This window comes from Melopsittacus undulatus, chromosome 11 (assembly GCF_012275295.1).
Source record: "Melopsittacus undulatus isolate bMelUnd1 chromosome 11, bMelUnd1.mat.Z, whole genome shotgun sequence".
Lineage (NCBI taxonomy): Eukaryota > Metazoa > Chordata > Aves > Psittaciformes > Psittaculidae > Melopsittacus > Melopsittacus undulatus.
In genome coordinates this window covers 4,120,957-4,135,140 of record NC_047537.1, presented here as the reverse complement: position 1 = coordinate 4,135,140, position 14,184 = coordinate 4,120,957, and the positions used below count along the sequence as shown (strand labels likewise).

Sequence of the window (14,184 nt, the reverse complement as noted above, 5' to 3'; positions counted from 1 at the left end):
CTAGCAGAACCACTAGGACAACATTTTCAAACATGTATGTTTTGTTAAATTTCCTTGAATTCTAAAACATGTTATTATTATTTATCAAGTCCCTACAGGAACTATTTGCAAAAGGAGTCTGAATTTCTGCTTGCCTTCCACTTCAGAAGTCAGCTGGGGCACAAGGAAGGGGAAGAAGTAACCAGCACATCACTTTGCTGACTTGCGTATCTCTTCTCGTAAAAATCGTTGTACTAATGTGAGCTGTCACACGGAAGAACAACTGCTGATTTGCTCTTCCCAGAAAGCAGACAGAGAGCTCTGACCTGGATCATACCTTTCATTATAAAAGTTTCTCAAAGGCTGAAGAAGGTTGCCAGTAACTTGTGCTATTATTATAACCACAGGGAGTGTTATAAAAGTGGCATTTCATGATTTGCCTAATTAGTGCTTCTGAGAAAGAAGCCTGCATACACTACTCAGTGCACATTACTCAAAGTGCAGTACACACTACTCAATACTGAGTGGGGCTGAGGCTCTCATTCTGGTCCCAGAAATTATTCAGATGCTAGATACACAGATTGGAATAAGGCAGTTTTAAGTGGCCTATGTATGTGAGTTCATGGAACCAATTTGCTAATTCCTAGGAAAAGTGGTGGACCTACAGTGTGTAGTTAGCAGTGCAGTCAAATCGTCCCTGTATTCAGCCTGATAATGCTCAGCAGCATAAGCAACAAATGTCAGTATGAAACAATCATGATCTGTGAAATTCTGATTTACAGAAAGCAAAGGTTTTAAAACCACACTAATAAATACCTCCCCCCATCACTAAATGCAAAGGTTTTAAGAGCTTTAAGTAAGGTTTTGAGTATCTGTATGTTTTTGTTAAAAAGTTTAGAGTGAACAGTTCTACAGCTACCTGATATTAATTATACTCTTCGGTCAACTAATATCAAAAGGAACCCTGACCTAAAAGCAGTACAGTCTTGTTTTCTTTTTCTCGAGTAGGTTCAGGTCATGAAGCACTTGAGCAGTAACGGCTGCAGTGCACACCCTGTCACTTCTGAAGAACTTTCAGGTAAACACTTGTAGCCACCTGACTGGAAATACTAAAATCTCATTTCTTTAGTGTGGTTTTAGTGTGAGGACTAGAGACGTCTGTACTAAGACAATTTTAACTAGGTGTCTGCAGCTTTTCTATGTGCAAGAGAGAGTCATACTAAACAGAATTTTGTCAGTTTTGGCTGTCAACTGTGTTCTCTGAATACTCAAATTTTATTTAAATACTCATTTCCCTATGCTAACAATTCACATTTTTATCATTGAAAAGGAAATCAAATACTTGGCACTATCTTATCCTCTCTGTTGTGTTTTATACCATCTTGCACTTAATGTTTCATTTAATTGTAGTATAGTTTTTTAGGTAATAATGACAATGCAACTTCTAACACTAGTGGCACACTCTTCTTTGGTGACTGCAACCAATAAGTGTAAACTGAAGAGGGAAACAAGTGAAATTAGCTTACACTTGTACTGTACAAAATTACCAAGAGGAATAAAGTAGCACAGCCAGGCAGCAGCTTCGTTTTCATCTTTTTTTACGGTATTCTTTTTGCCTTTTATTCAAACAATTTTTCTTGTTAAATAACCCATTTCAGATAGTTAAGCAACCGTTCTATCATAGTTTTATCTTCCTGAACATAACAACAGCCTACTCTTTCCTCATCCTATCTTTACACATCTGTTCTTGCAAAATCCACCTATGCCTCTGTGCAATTTCAGGTATGTTTCATATTTTTGCTACAAACACACATTTCTGCTTCTCTCCTCCCCATTTTTTTTCCCTCTACAGAAGAGACAAACTAGGCCTAGAATCCAGCTCAGCTGTGGATGTCTCCATGTCTCAGCATTTAATTCAGCCCATCACACAGAATGGGTTAGAGCAGCAAGGGCTGGTGGCTCTGAAAGCAACAAGCATTTGTGACCGCCAGTTACTTAAAAAAACCAACCAAAACCTAATACAACACCCCCAACACCCATGGTAAAACAGGTCATTATTAGGAAAAAGAAAAAAGTCCTTCACCTTTAAGACTTCACATCTACTTTCCTAGAGCTGTAGCATAACACCAGAGCTGCAGCAATCTGTGCTGGGCACTCGGCGTTTTCCAAAGGGCTTGTGCTCATGCCTAGAGTCCTTTTCTAAAGGAACTGCATCATCTTGTAGATGGAGGTGACGCCAAAGTCTAAACTGACCTTTGACTTCCAGTTTCTTCAGTGAAATCTCCATTCTAGGTCTCCTCTCATTGTCCCTATCATGATGTCAGGAGATTATTCAGCTGAAAGAGTGGGGATCAGCAAGAAGCGTATCTCAGTTTGATTCGTTGGGACCGTATGCAAATCACCAACAGAAGGAAGCAGGCCATTATCAGTTGGACTTCGTACTGATGTGTCCCTCTTTCCTGGCAGAACGTTTTTGGTGGCTACATTAATTGTTAATTAACTAGAGAGAGAGAAGAATGTTTAAACATGTTTAAAACCATCCTGAAATACACTGACAAGTTTCAGTGTTTCTGTGGAAACAAAGTTCACTGAGCATTTCTATTTATTCTGCCTGGTGAAAGAGAGAAACGGTGAACTTCAGAGACAGGTAAGAAGGGAGACTAAAGGGTTCACTCAGACAGAAAGGACTCACCTGGCCCATTTACCTTAAAGCAAAAGTGAAATAGCTCATGAGAAAGAAATAATAAAAAACCAACCACCTTCCCCTTCAGGCCCTTTCTTCTCTTCCCCTTTACTCAGTTCTGCAAACTTAGAAAAGCTTTAGGCTCACCACTTGGTGATCTCTTTAGGTCTGATGGAGCCCTGTGCTCCTCATAGTGCTTTCCAAGGTTAGCAGTGTGGGGTAAGCCCAAGTGTGAATTTTGCTCCTTGCCTGTATGTGCCCCACATCCCTTCTCCCTTTCTGAAAATACACACAGGGGAATAAACCTTTTTAGCTCTTTATAAATTAGTTACATCTGAATTATCATGCATACTTCCTTATTCGTGCTGCTGTAAGACCTAGGAAGCCCTCTCTGATTGTGTGGGGGGGGGGGGGGTTCAGCATATGTGATGCTTCTGTAGAAAACAGTTTATGCAAAACAATAGGTTATATTAACTCTCATATACAATACACAAGGTGCTTCACACAGTGATCCAAAAACACGGCTACAAAAATGGTGTTTTTAATGACTTTCGTAACTCAGTAGCTGTGCAAACACACGCTTTTACTCTGCCACCTGCATTCACCCTTATGACAGGGAAGATCCAAGACTCCTCAGCAACCCTCTTTGAGGCTGATAAGCAAACCAGAAACTATTCCCTCCCCACTCCCAACTGTCGAAAGAATTAAAACAATTGTGCTACTAAACAATGCAGGCAGGACTAGTTGGACTTCCAAGTATGCTGTACCTGAAAGCAGCAAAGAACATCTTGTAACTGAAAAGAAAGTAAGGGTTTCTTTGTTGGTTTTTTTTCCTTTAATCTTCACCTATTCATTCCTGCACCAGCTGGCTGCCCCTTATCTTGTTTTCCATTTCCTTGCTTTGCCCCATGATGTTACCCTCTAAAAGACAATGCATACATTCACTGCGTTTATGTCAAACAGGTTCACATAACCAGTTTTGTATTATTGTAAGCAACGGTAACCATTTTGCTACAACTACTTTCCAGTGTTCCCAGGTTCTGCAGTGTTCCTGTGTGTTCAAAAAGTAATTTTATTTAGTGCTATCAATTAACAAATCAGATGTAAAATAATTTATCTAGCTGCTTACTTACTTCATTCTGCAGAACTGGACAGACTTTTCTCTATACGTACACTACAACAAATGGGTTTGGTTTCTGACCTTGCTTACTTTTTACTTGGTTACAACATGCTTGCAAACCCAGAGCAGGGACCATCGGAAGCAAGAAATCACTTGGAACACAATCTCCTCTTCCTTAAATCTGAAAAGCCGATTTCTGGCAGTTAGAGCATGGCTACAGACAAAGACCAGAAATAAAAAGGATACTTCCTCCAATTCATTACTATCCGCATTTTCTTATGCACAACTGTGTTTTAGATGACGCAAAATGGGTGTTTTCATCCTTCCTAACATACTTATCTGAACTACTTTCACATCTGACATCTGCTGAGACATGTGAACTTTGACTTCTTTTTTCTTTACGCTCCCCCCTAAACAAAGAGAATTTCAGAATTTGGTAAATAAATGTTCACAGCAGTATATCACAGCTATGGAAATACAACAACCATCACTGATTCCAGAACAAAAATCAATGCAATTTACCAGTGCCCTCACTCACATACCCAGGACAGCCTGGCATCTAAAGCAGGAATAAACTTATTAAAGATTTCGTTTGGTTTTTCTTTCCCAGGTTACAAATGAAAGGCTTGGACATCAGGAGCATTTAATGAGCTCTTCAGTACTCATCTTTGGGTGTTTTAGCACAAAACCATGTTCCCTTATAGTGAAATACTGAAATGCAGAAAGCAGTCCTTTTTTTTCCTCTGTAATTTGCCATTATTATTGTTACAGAGGCAATCTGGCATATAGCGATTGTTGCCTTTCCTTCCTAATGCCTCACTTTGTTTATTTTCTATTCTGTTGTCTATGGAGAGGAAAGGAATTCCAAAGAATTTTAGCACTTAAACTGATGCTATCAGTGCAAAGAACCATTTGGTAGATCTAAGAGACACTTACTGATGCTTCCCTTATAAAATATTTACAGTAAAACACTGGACATGACTCTGGAGAAAAGCTGTACAGATCCAAGTGATTTCCAGGACTACAAAGCAATTAAAAAACCCCTCAAACCAGTCTTCCTGTTTCTGGAGGATAACAGGAAAAGGAGTCCATTTCAGGAAGGGGATATGTGCTTTCTTTTTCAGCTCTAAAAGTAGCTATTCTGTATGAGCTGGTTTTGGTCCTGCATTCACCGTACGTAACAATTTATCTCTCAAGCAACTGCTCATGAAATTATGTTTCTGCAGAAAAATTAAAGCACCTTCTTTGCCAGTCATAACATGGACCTTATTTGCCTTGAATGGGGAATTACAACACAGTTTGGGTTGAAGAGACCTTAAAGCCCATCCAGTTCCAACACCTGCCAATGGGCAGGGACACCTTCCACTAGGGCAGGTTGCTCCAAGCCCCATCCAGCCAGGCCCTGAACACTGCCAAGGATGGAGCAATCCACTCCTATGTTTCATCAACCAAAACCACATTTCCTAGGAAAAGAGCAGGATAGGTTTGTCTCCACTTCGTTGGACCTTCCAAATCCCGCTTTAAAAAAAGGCAAATTTGGAAGGTTTTTCAATTTTCTGTTACAAATTTGGATTCTGTTGTATTTATCCTATTAAATGGCTACACACTCTGCACTATAAAGTCTCTTCAACTCTATTACCATTGATTCACAAATAAAACATGCTTGCTGCCTTTAAGCTCACATGTTCCTTCTGTACCTTTACTAGTCTTTTTCAGAATAGTTTATTGTTAACAGCATATACAGTCTGCACATTTTTCAGCTTACAACCAAATGCAATTTGCTGCTGAAGTAAACAAACTTTTTCTTCTTTTTTTTTTTACATTATTTAATTAGTGAAACAATCATTATCAATGTAACAAACTGAAAAATACAGCAACTCGATACAAGACTGAGGTAACAAAATACTTTGCCAAAAACCTAGATTCCAACGCCAGGGTTATTATGGGTGAGACAGTTCACAAGGGTTAAAGAAAGAGTCCTTACACAAATGGCATGCAGTGGACTGCTGGAAAATACAGCCAAAAATAGTGCAACAGTTTTCACACAAAACAAACCCAAATGTTGAAATCGGTTTACACTGTAATGTGACAAATAAGTCGTCATTTGAAAACTACTTTATTTGCCTCTTTTTAGTGCTATTTAGAAAAACATACATTTTGGCACTGAATGACATCAAAATTGCACATTAATAAATTAATACTATTGCCTACATACATTTTCTATCTTCACAATTCTGACAATGTTTATTTGTATCCAACTATTGCAGTTATTCTCTTTGATGGATGAGAAGTTGTGTGGTCTGTGATACTTTTGTGAAAATGCTGTATTAATCAGGACTAATACGTAATAATTTGTATTTCAATAGCAGCTTTTAATTCACATTAAAAGTACCAGATGACAGCAAATAGTACCAAATGACAGCATAAAAACTCCAATCAGCAGCTACAAACTGCTTAATACTTAAAAACCCACTTAAAATTGATTTAAGATATTTAAGTAATATCCTTATACTGCCATAATGCTGATTTTTTGTCATATTGTGCAGCATTTTCACAATTGTGCTATACTGAAAAGATGTTTACCTGACTATTGTGTAAAACTATTAACTGCTATCTTCATCTTTCTTCTATACAACATTTTTACATTCAAATAATAGTGTGATGGAGTTAAAGGGGGTTTTTTGGACATATCTCCAAATTCCAAGGTTTTGAGTAGGATTTCAATTTGACACTTGAGCAGGATTGAAGGTTTTAATTTCTCCACAGGTCCAGCTTCTGTCAGTGACAGATGACTGGTTATAAGAATCATTCACAATTACTGCCTTTCATTCATGCCACACACTTTTGGGGCCCATGGTGGTTTCTGGCAAAGATGCCTCCTTTCTAGTTGGGAATTTGTTTTACAACAAAGTGCAAATGGACCTTTTTGTAACTTCTCCAACAGGCTCTATGTATGGACTTGTGATTTTGAGTAAAAGTGTATTTTTGAATGCTAGCACCCCCTACCTCTTTTACACAGAATAACATGTAACACTTTAGAGACCCTTAAATTCTAGAAGCAATTAAATTCTGAGTGCGTACAGGCTCATTTATTGCTACTGAATCAGTCAGCAGCTATTCTTCTTTCCAAAAAAGACTTGTTAAACATAACTTAAAGTTGTTACAACATCCATTAGTTTATCTCACTTGCAATATGCCAGAAAACATGTCACAAGTTCTCACTGGTGTTCACATCCACTACATCCCATCAGAAATGAGTATTTACATGCTTCCTTTAAATTCAGCTTATATCTAAAAGAGATTGGGTGATTACCTTTCAAGAGGAAAGGGCTACTAAAGTAACTTTAAAAAAAAACCCTCTTACCTTAACCAGCTGGGTTTTAGGTAGTGTGTCATCATTTTGGTCACTGTTCTGCACATGGTTCAAGCCCTAATGCTAGTAACACACAATACACATGGTCATAGGAGGCACATTCACTAAACTGACAGTTCACTTAATATTTGCATCCTCATGAATAACCTCACTGATAACTAATCACAAAAGTCCACAGGTGCAGAATATTATATCATAGTCTAAATGTATGAAGTAATTTACTGGTGACAGGATTTTACCACATTCAAAAGCTTCTACACTGTCTCTAATGGCATCAGACCCTCTGTGCTTGCAGATACCGGTGTTTTTCCTAGTTCAAAGTTGTCTTAATCTATCAAAAAAGGAGAAAAAAAATTGAATATATTTTGCATTATCACTCTTCACACAACTCCTGAGCTGCCAAAGAAACTCTGTCAGCTTTACATACACTTCGACATGTCCCAGGATCTAAATGCAGTTGCCAGGAACCCATTTTCTTGAAAAGCTGGTAAGTATTAGGCTTTATTCTCAGGATTGCATCATGGACACTTAAAATAACACAAAAGTTAAAGCTGACCTACATTTAAGCATACAGTTTGTTTGGTTGTTGTTAGAGAAGTTTCAAAACCAAAATTTAGAAAATCATTCAAGTCCACAGAATAAATACCCCAGTGCCAAGGAGCTTGTTCGAATAGAGGCTCTGCTCAATTAAACTGACTTCCATTTTTTTATGGTTTGTAAGCTAGAGGTTGGCTTGCAAATTTCTCCTCTGTGCAACCTCAGGAAACTCAGAAGAGGTTTCCTGGTGAGCGATGAAGTCTGGATACTGATGCCTTATGGCCCAAGAGTTTCAAACTGAAAAAGTGCTTAACTTCGCATGGCAACAGAGAAAAACTCTGACCATAGGAGTGCTAGGCCACAGCAGAGATACAGCTACAGATGCATAAAGTTCTTTCAGAAGAGGCGGCTCAGATACATTCTTTTTTGGTGGGTTTGGGTTTTTTTTGGTGTATTTTGTTTTGTTTTGTTCTCTGGACACTGGTTTGGAGGCTTCTGTTAGTCTTCCCTACCTTTCATTGTCATCCTGATTTTATAATAGCAGTACCATGTGCCAGTACTATATGTCATAAAGGTGCACCATGTACTGGAATTGAGTGGAGCCAAGTCATCCACAGAAAGAACAGAAACAATGATTTGGAATCATTCTGAGAAGCCATGGCCATGTGATACATAACATCTCATTACCTGCTTCCCTGTACCAAGGGACTTAAGATGAACAACATTCAGACTGAAGGAAAAACCCCAAACTTGTAGGCAGCTATGCCACTAGGAAGAGAATGAAAGACAACCTGTAGCGTAACAAATTTAAACTGCCTTAAATCCACTGGCAGGGCATTCCTGAGTAACATAACTGAATGGAAAGAAAACCAACTGTCCTGTGCCAAAATACATGTTTTCCCAAATAGCTCAAATGTGAACAGCAGAATTGTCCAGAGATTTGATACAAAATCTGAGGCAGCCACATTGCCAAGCAGCTCAGTGCACTTAGATTATAAAAATGTTGTTCCACCATTTTCTATTCTAATTGACACTTTACAGCAAGTTAACACTGTCAATCATCCTGTGCATTAGAAAGAATTGAAACCCAACATGGGCCAAATATTTTTCAGTCACACAAAGCAGCTTAACAATAAAAAGAACTGTTTAAAAAAGAATAGGCAGAAGATGCATGTTCAGTTTGTGGTCAGACATCAGTTCATGGCAGTCTCTGACCACAAGAAATTGAGGGCTCTAGAATCCTGCAGGAGTTAGGATTAATCTTCTGTCCATCTAACTTGTCAGCTTTCACTCAGTGCATGAGACTGTATCAGGTCCTAAGGACAACATTCACTTTCTGCTTTTAAAAGCTGTGTCAGAATCACTTTCAAGTTACATAGGAAAGTGCTGTAATATTTGTGGCTGGCTCATGTCAGGAAAAACGTTCTCCTCTTCCTTCTCAGAGAACAACAGCCTGTTTCTTCAGTTTGGCACTTGAAGTCGCACCAGGTAGGAGAGCAAATCATTCAAATGACATTAGATTAGCAGGTACCTGGAAAAGAACGCGAATTATTCAGCAGTATAATACTCCTGAGGCTTGGGAAACCTCAAGGTTACAAAATAAAGTTGGCCAATCATTTCTTATCCAACGTGAAAAGTGTAATCAGTTCACAGCAGGGCCAAAAGAGGGCTAATCCCATAACTGAAAGATAAAGACTCAAATGATTTGTCTATTCACGGACCACATCCAACAGAAGTATTCTAAGAAATCATCAGTATGTGTGTGGGGGATGTGTGTGTGTTTTAAGAAGTTCCTTGAGCTGTATCCTGGTTTAGGTCCTATATGGATCAGCATCCTATTAATATAAATGTTTGGAAACCTTTTAAGAATTAACATTTTCCTCAGAAGAATGAGGCTGCTATATAAAGAACAAACATGGTGTTTTATAGGGCACGCTCTTCGATGCTACTTATAGACCCAGGCGCTGCAGTGAATGCTAGCATGCCTTCTTTGTCCATGAGAAAGTCCCCTCTGAAGGGGAGCTTCAACCTCACTTGAAGCAGTTAATTGTAGACATTACATGCTGTTTAGGTAATCGATCCTATAGCTAGAAGTGCACAATTCCCGATTTGGTGAGAATGATGTAGTTTTAGATATTTTTAATTCCTCCTACTGAAAAATTGGACCAATATGCAAAACAAGGAATTCTGTCTGTCCCCAAAGGGCAGTGTGTGCACACAGACTGAAAAGAGGCATCTTTTCTACTAAGGATTTTCTGGAAAATATGGCAAAGTTGGCAGAAATAAGTTTTAAAACATTACCTGAGGCTTGTGGCTTTTACATGCATCATCCAAATGCTTATGCCATAATATTGCATGAAACCTTGAACCAGTCTGGAACTTGTAAACATTGCCTACAGAAAAATAGAAAATCAAAAGCTCTACATTTGCAGAGACATGGAGTTTTGAAGAGATTCTAACTTTTGTCCAGGAGCCAAAGTCCTGAAGTAAACTGATAAACTAATTTGCTCATATATTACATCCAACGTGAGGCATGTTATCCAACAGTCCCTGAGTGAAGGAAGTATGAGAACATGTGTGGCCTGCAAAGCTAAGAGGAGTGCATAGGTAGAGAGGCCAAATACAGACACAGAAAAGATTACTTAGGTCACATCTAATTTACTCCTGTCTTTCTTCTCATTGACTGTTGTGGTTAGTGCCAAACTTGGTTTGAATGTTCCTGATATCTGTGAACATAGTTCTTGTCAAAATCCTATTGTGAGCTTCCTCTATGCCTGCTTATTTTGTAAATACTTTATAATCAAACACTGTGCATTTTAGTCAACCCCCAAAAGATGCACTTTGTACAGTAGCTACAAATCCATGGCCAGCATGAAAGCTGAAAATGTGAAAAGAGAAGAAACCCTCAAAATAACTCCAAGGGCCTTCAGGTCTTTTGAATTGTTGAAGTTTAATCAAGGTGGTAGAATTATGGCACTTCAAAATTATTTATTAAAAAGTAATTAATAATTACTTCAAAGGCTTTTTAAAAAATAAATGGTTTAATTTTTGGAGAATTTTCATGGTATTTTAATTAGCCTTGGTGTAAGTCAAATTTTGGTATTGAGCGATCTTAAGAAAGCTATGCAGAAACAGACAACAGTGTAAGTGGGCACATGGACATGCAGCAATCTCATACTGGTTGGGCAATTTCTCTAAAACTGTAACTGTTCAGATGCAGCAACACCTCTGCAGGCACCATAGGAGCACAACAGCATAGTGTAGAAATATGTTCAACTTCATTTGCACCCTCCCTTGAAAATTCTGTATTGAAAATCTCCCTCCTCTGTCTTTTTAACTTGCCACTGCAAGTTCTGTAACCTGCAAACTCATTAACAGATCAGTCTACTTTCTGTCACAGAAATATAATGCAGACAACATCCATCCTGCAACACCTACCTTTGTCAGGATTATTTAGCTGGAAAATATCAGGATGCTCAGGGTCGTCGGGAAGTGCCACCATCCAGCCCAGTATCGAGACTTTCTTACCAGGTGTAGACTTATACTGGAAGAGAAGACAAGTCAATCACAGCTGAGGCAGTGGTGATTAACTTTTGACTGTAAAAGTTGTGCAGACATACAGCTTAGCCTGGAACAGCAAGTACACTTCAACCACCCATCCAGGCCAGCTTCTGAATATGCAATTTTTGGGTTTAGAATAAATTTAAAACTTACGTGTTTTCTTTCAGTGCCTCTTAAAGATTTTGCTCCGAAGTACAGAAGAGTTGATCCTGAAAGCATAACCCAGTATCTCGTCCATGAGGAGAGCTCAATCAGAAAGGAGAAAAATGAGGAAAAACTCTGCATAACTCTAACATTTCAAAAGTCTAATCACAAACAAGTCCAGGCACCACCAAAATTAATTTCAGAAGCAAGAAATGGAGAGTTAGATAAAAAAAATGTCTCCTGGTGTGTATCAGCCTAGTTACCTACATTTGGGTGGCTGGCTGTGAATACAATCCATTTTACTCGTGTATCTCCTAAAAATATCAGGATTGCTTCACAGCAAAAGAGTGTGCTGCCTTCTACTGGCCAGATCTTAAGACTTCTGCATCGGTAAAAATTACTGAGATGACGTCTCTGCAATTCTCCAAACCTTTTGGCACTAAGCACTAGGGCTGCAGTAGAAAATATCAATGAACTCTACAGAAAACAAAGAAATTTCCAAATGAACAGTACTAGAACCATGTGAAACCTGTGAATTTAGGTTTAAGTGTGAATTACCGTGACTTTGGTGCTATGGGCAGATGCCCTGCAGCACTTCCATTTCACCACCATACTAAATTTCAACCCTCACAGGAATGCATACTGATTTATAAAGTGGCTTTACTCTTGCTCTGCTGCCACAATTCAAGACATTACTTGCAAATGCAGGGAAAAGGAAAGCTGCTGTAGAACAAATGACATACAAAGGTTCCAACATTGTTTTAACCTAGCTAAAACTCTGAACAGAAAACAATTTTATAATTGGTAATAACAAAGAGCATCATTTTGTGTCGTGTCAAACTGCAGGTTTAATACGGAAATTAGAACAACCACTACTGAATTAGAATCACAGAAAAAGTAAGAATTACTTACAGTAGGTTTCTTGCCTTCTTTGAGCAATGTTTTTCTTCTTAATGGCCCTTCCATGGTAATGACTCCTAGGGAACTACCTAATGTGCAGCTGCAGGCCCCTGTTGGGCTGGAGAGACAAAACACTGCCATATGTATTTGATCAGATAAGAAAGGACAAGAAGCAGGCAACATAATTTAGCTCTAAATACAATTTTCCTGCATTGCCTTACCTATATTGTATCATCTGATGCTTGACTCTATATATTTTCCAGACCCAGATATCAAGTAGGAACAAGGGTCTTTGAAAAACAGCAAGTCATCAAAGTGAAAACAGGAAATTTTCTATTTTATTCTGGCAAATTACAGAAATTATCTGGATTTCTGGAAATTTATTGCTTACAATTTTTCAGTAAGAGTGCTCACAAATGTGATTTTATCTTAAAATAAATTTTAACTACCAAAAAAGAATGTAGAAAACTACCTTGGCTAACTGGAAGAAGGCTGGGAAAACTATGGAAAACTGCCAAATAATTTATTGTGATTAAAATATTTTTTGCTTTTCCAGGATTAACACATAGCTTCCCCACATACCACAGTGAGAAAGTGCTACAGCTGAAAGAATCCAAGCACAGGCTACTTTGCAGATGTAAACAGCCACTGAGAACATTACAAGCAAAGACTGACTGGCAGGTGTTGATCTGCTAGAATTAGCTTCTGCTAATTCTCTTTTCATTGCATGTGATCACAGCCCTGATATTCTTATGAGGGCCAGTGAAATCTACCAGAGGCACCTAATTCTAATCATTCTAATGTCTAATAACCAATACAAAGAAAAGGACATGTATAATCTACCATTAAGTTGTGAAAGGAACATTATTCTGTGAACAAGTAAGACTGTCTCACATAAACACATGCTGGTGAAAGTGATACACACAGCAACACCACTGGCAAGTGCATCTCCTTGGATTAAATGGAATTGCCTTGTCTGTGCTGATGTGTATCTTGCCAATTCCAGTCTTTTGACAAAAGCAGTAGGAGATTCCAGAAAAGGAAGAATGAATGCAAACATGTGAATTACCTGATGGTGGATAAACATCAGAAATGTATTTTGGGGAATAATTCTTTGTGTATTTACTAGGCTTTTCACATTTTTGTCCTCCTACATTTTGTATTTTTAGCTTGTATACCTTTATGAAACAAATATACCATGGACATGGTAAGAGAGTATTTTCTAGAAGCAGGTATAATAGGAGAAATACTGTTCCAAAACGTATTCCTTTACTTACTTATAATGTATGCACTTTTATTACTAACTTCTAATTTATGCTGCTATCAGATGTTATTAGCCCAAGTAAAATGACTGTATTTACATTTACACATTATATCAACAATTCTACAATGGCTGAAGCAAACTAATTTATACAAAATAAAAACTGGCTGGATTTAAACTCCCAACTAAATCTCACTATTTTCACAATACTGTTTAAGGGGCCTATTTTCTTTACTGTTCATATATACTTCCTCACTTCCATTACCATAGGATTTATTTAGTTTAACCATGACAAATGCAAGGTCCTGCACTTGGGTCGGAGCAATCCCAGGCACAGCTACAGGTTGGGCAGAGAAAAGATTCGGACCATCCCTGCAGAGAAGGACCTGGCGATGTTGGTGGAATAGAAAATGAACATGAGCCAGCTGCAGTGTGCGCTTACAGCCCAGAAAGCAACCGTATCCTGGGCTGCATCAAAAGGAGCGTGACCAGCAGGTTGAAGGAGGTGATCCTGCCCCTCCACTCTGCTCTCATTAGACCTCACTTGGAGCATTGTGTGAAGTTCTGGTGTCCTCAACATAAAAAGGACATGGAACTGTTGGAACAAGTCCAGAGGAGGGCCACAA

At 38.5% G+C, this 14,184-nt stretch overlaps 1 protein-coding gene across 2 annotated transcripts in view; it reads right to left on the bottom strand.

The window, feature by feature from the left end:
• Positions 1-5,460: 5,460 nt before the first annotated feature.
• Positions 5,461-14,184, bottom strand: part of RALGPS1 (Ral GEF with PH domain and SH3 binding motif 1) — a 76,975-nt gene continuing 68,251 nt past the window's right edge. Inside the window, exons 18-22 of one of the 2 annotated variants that reach the window (XM_034067329.1) lie at positions 12,310-12,415; positions 11,407-11,499; positions 11,131-11,236; positions 9,994-10,085; positions 5,461-9,223 (exon numbers count right to left, since the gene is read on the bottom strand). In XM_034067329.1, coding sequence (XP_033923220.1) covers positions 9,194-9,223; positions 9,994-10,085; positions 11,131-11,236; positions 11,407-11,499; positions 12,310-12,415 — 427 coding nt within the window. In that variant the 3' untranslated portion in view covers positions 5,461-9,193. Of the gene's footprint in view, positions 9,224-9,993; positions 10,086-11,129; positions 11,237-11,406; positions 11,500-12,309; positions 12,416-14,184 lie in introns of those variants that run through there. The other variant, XM_034067330.1, reaches the window with a different exon arrangement.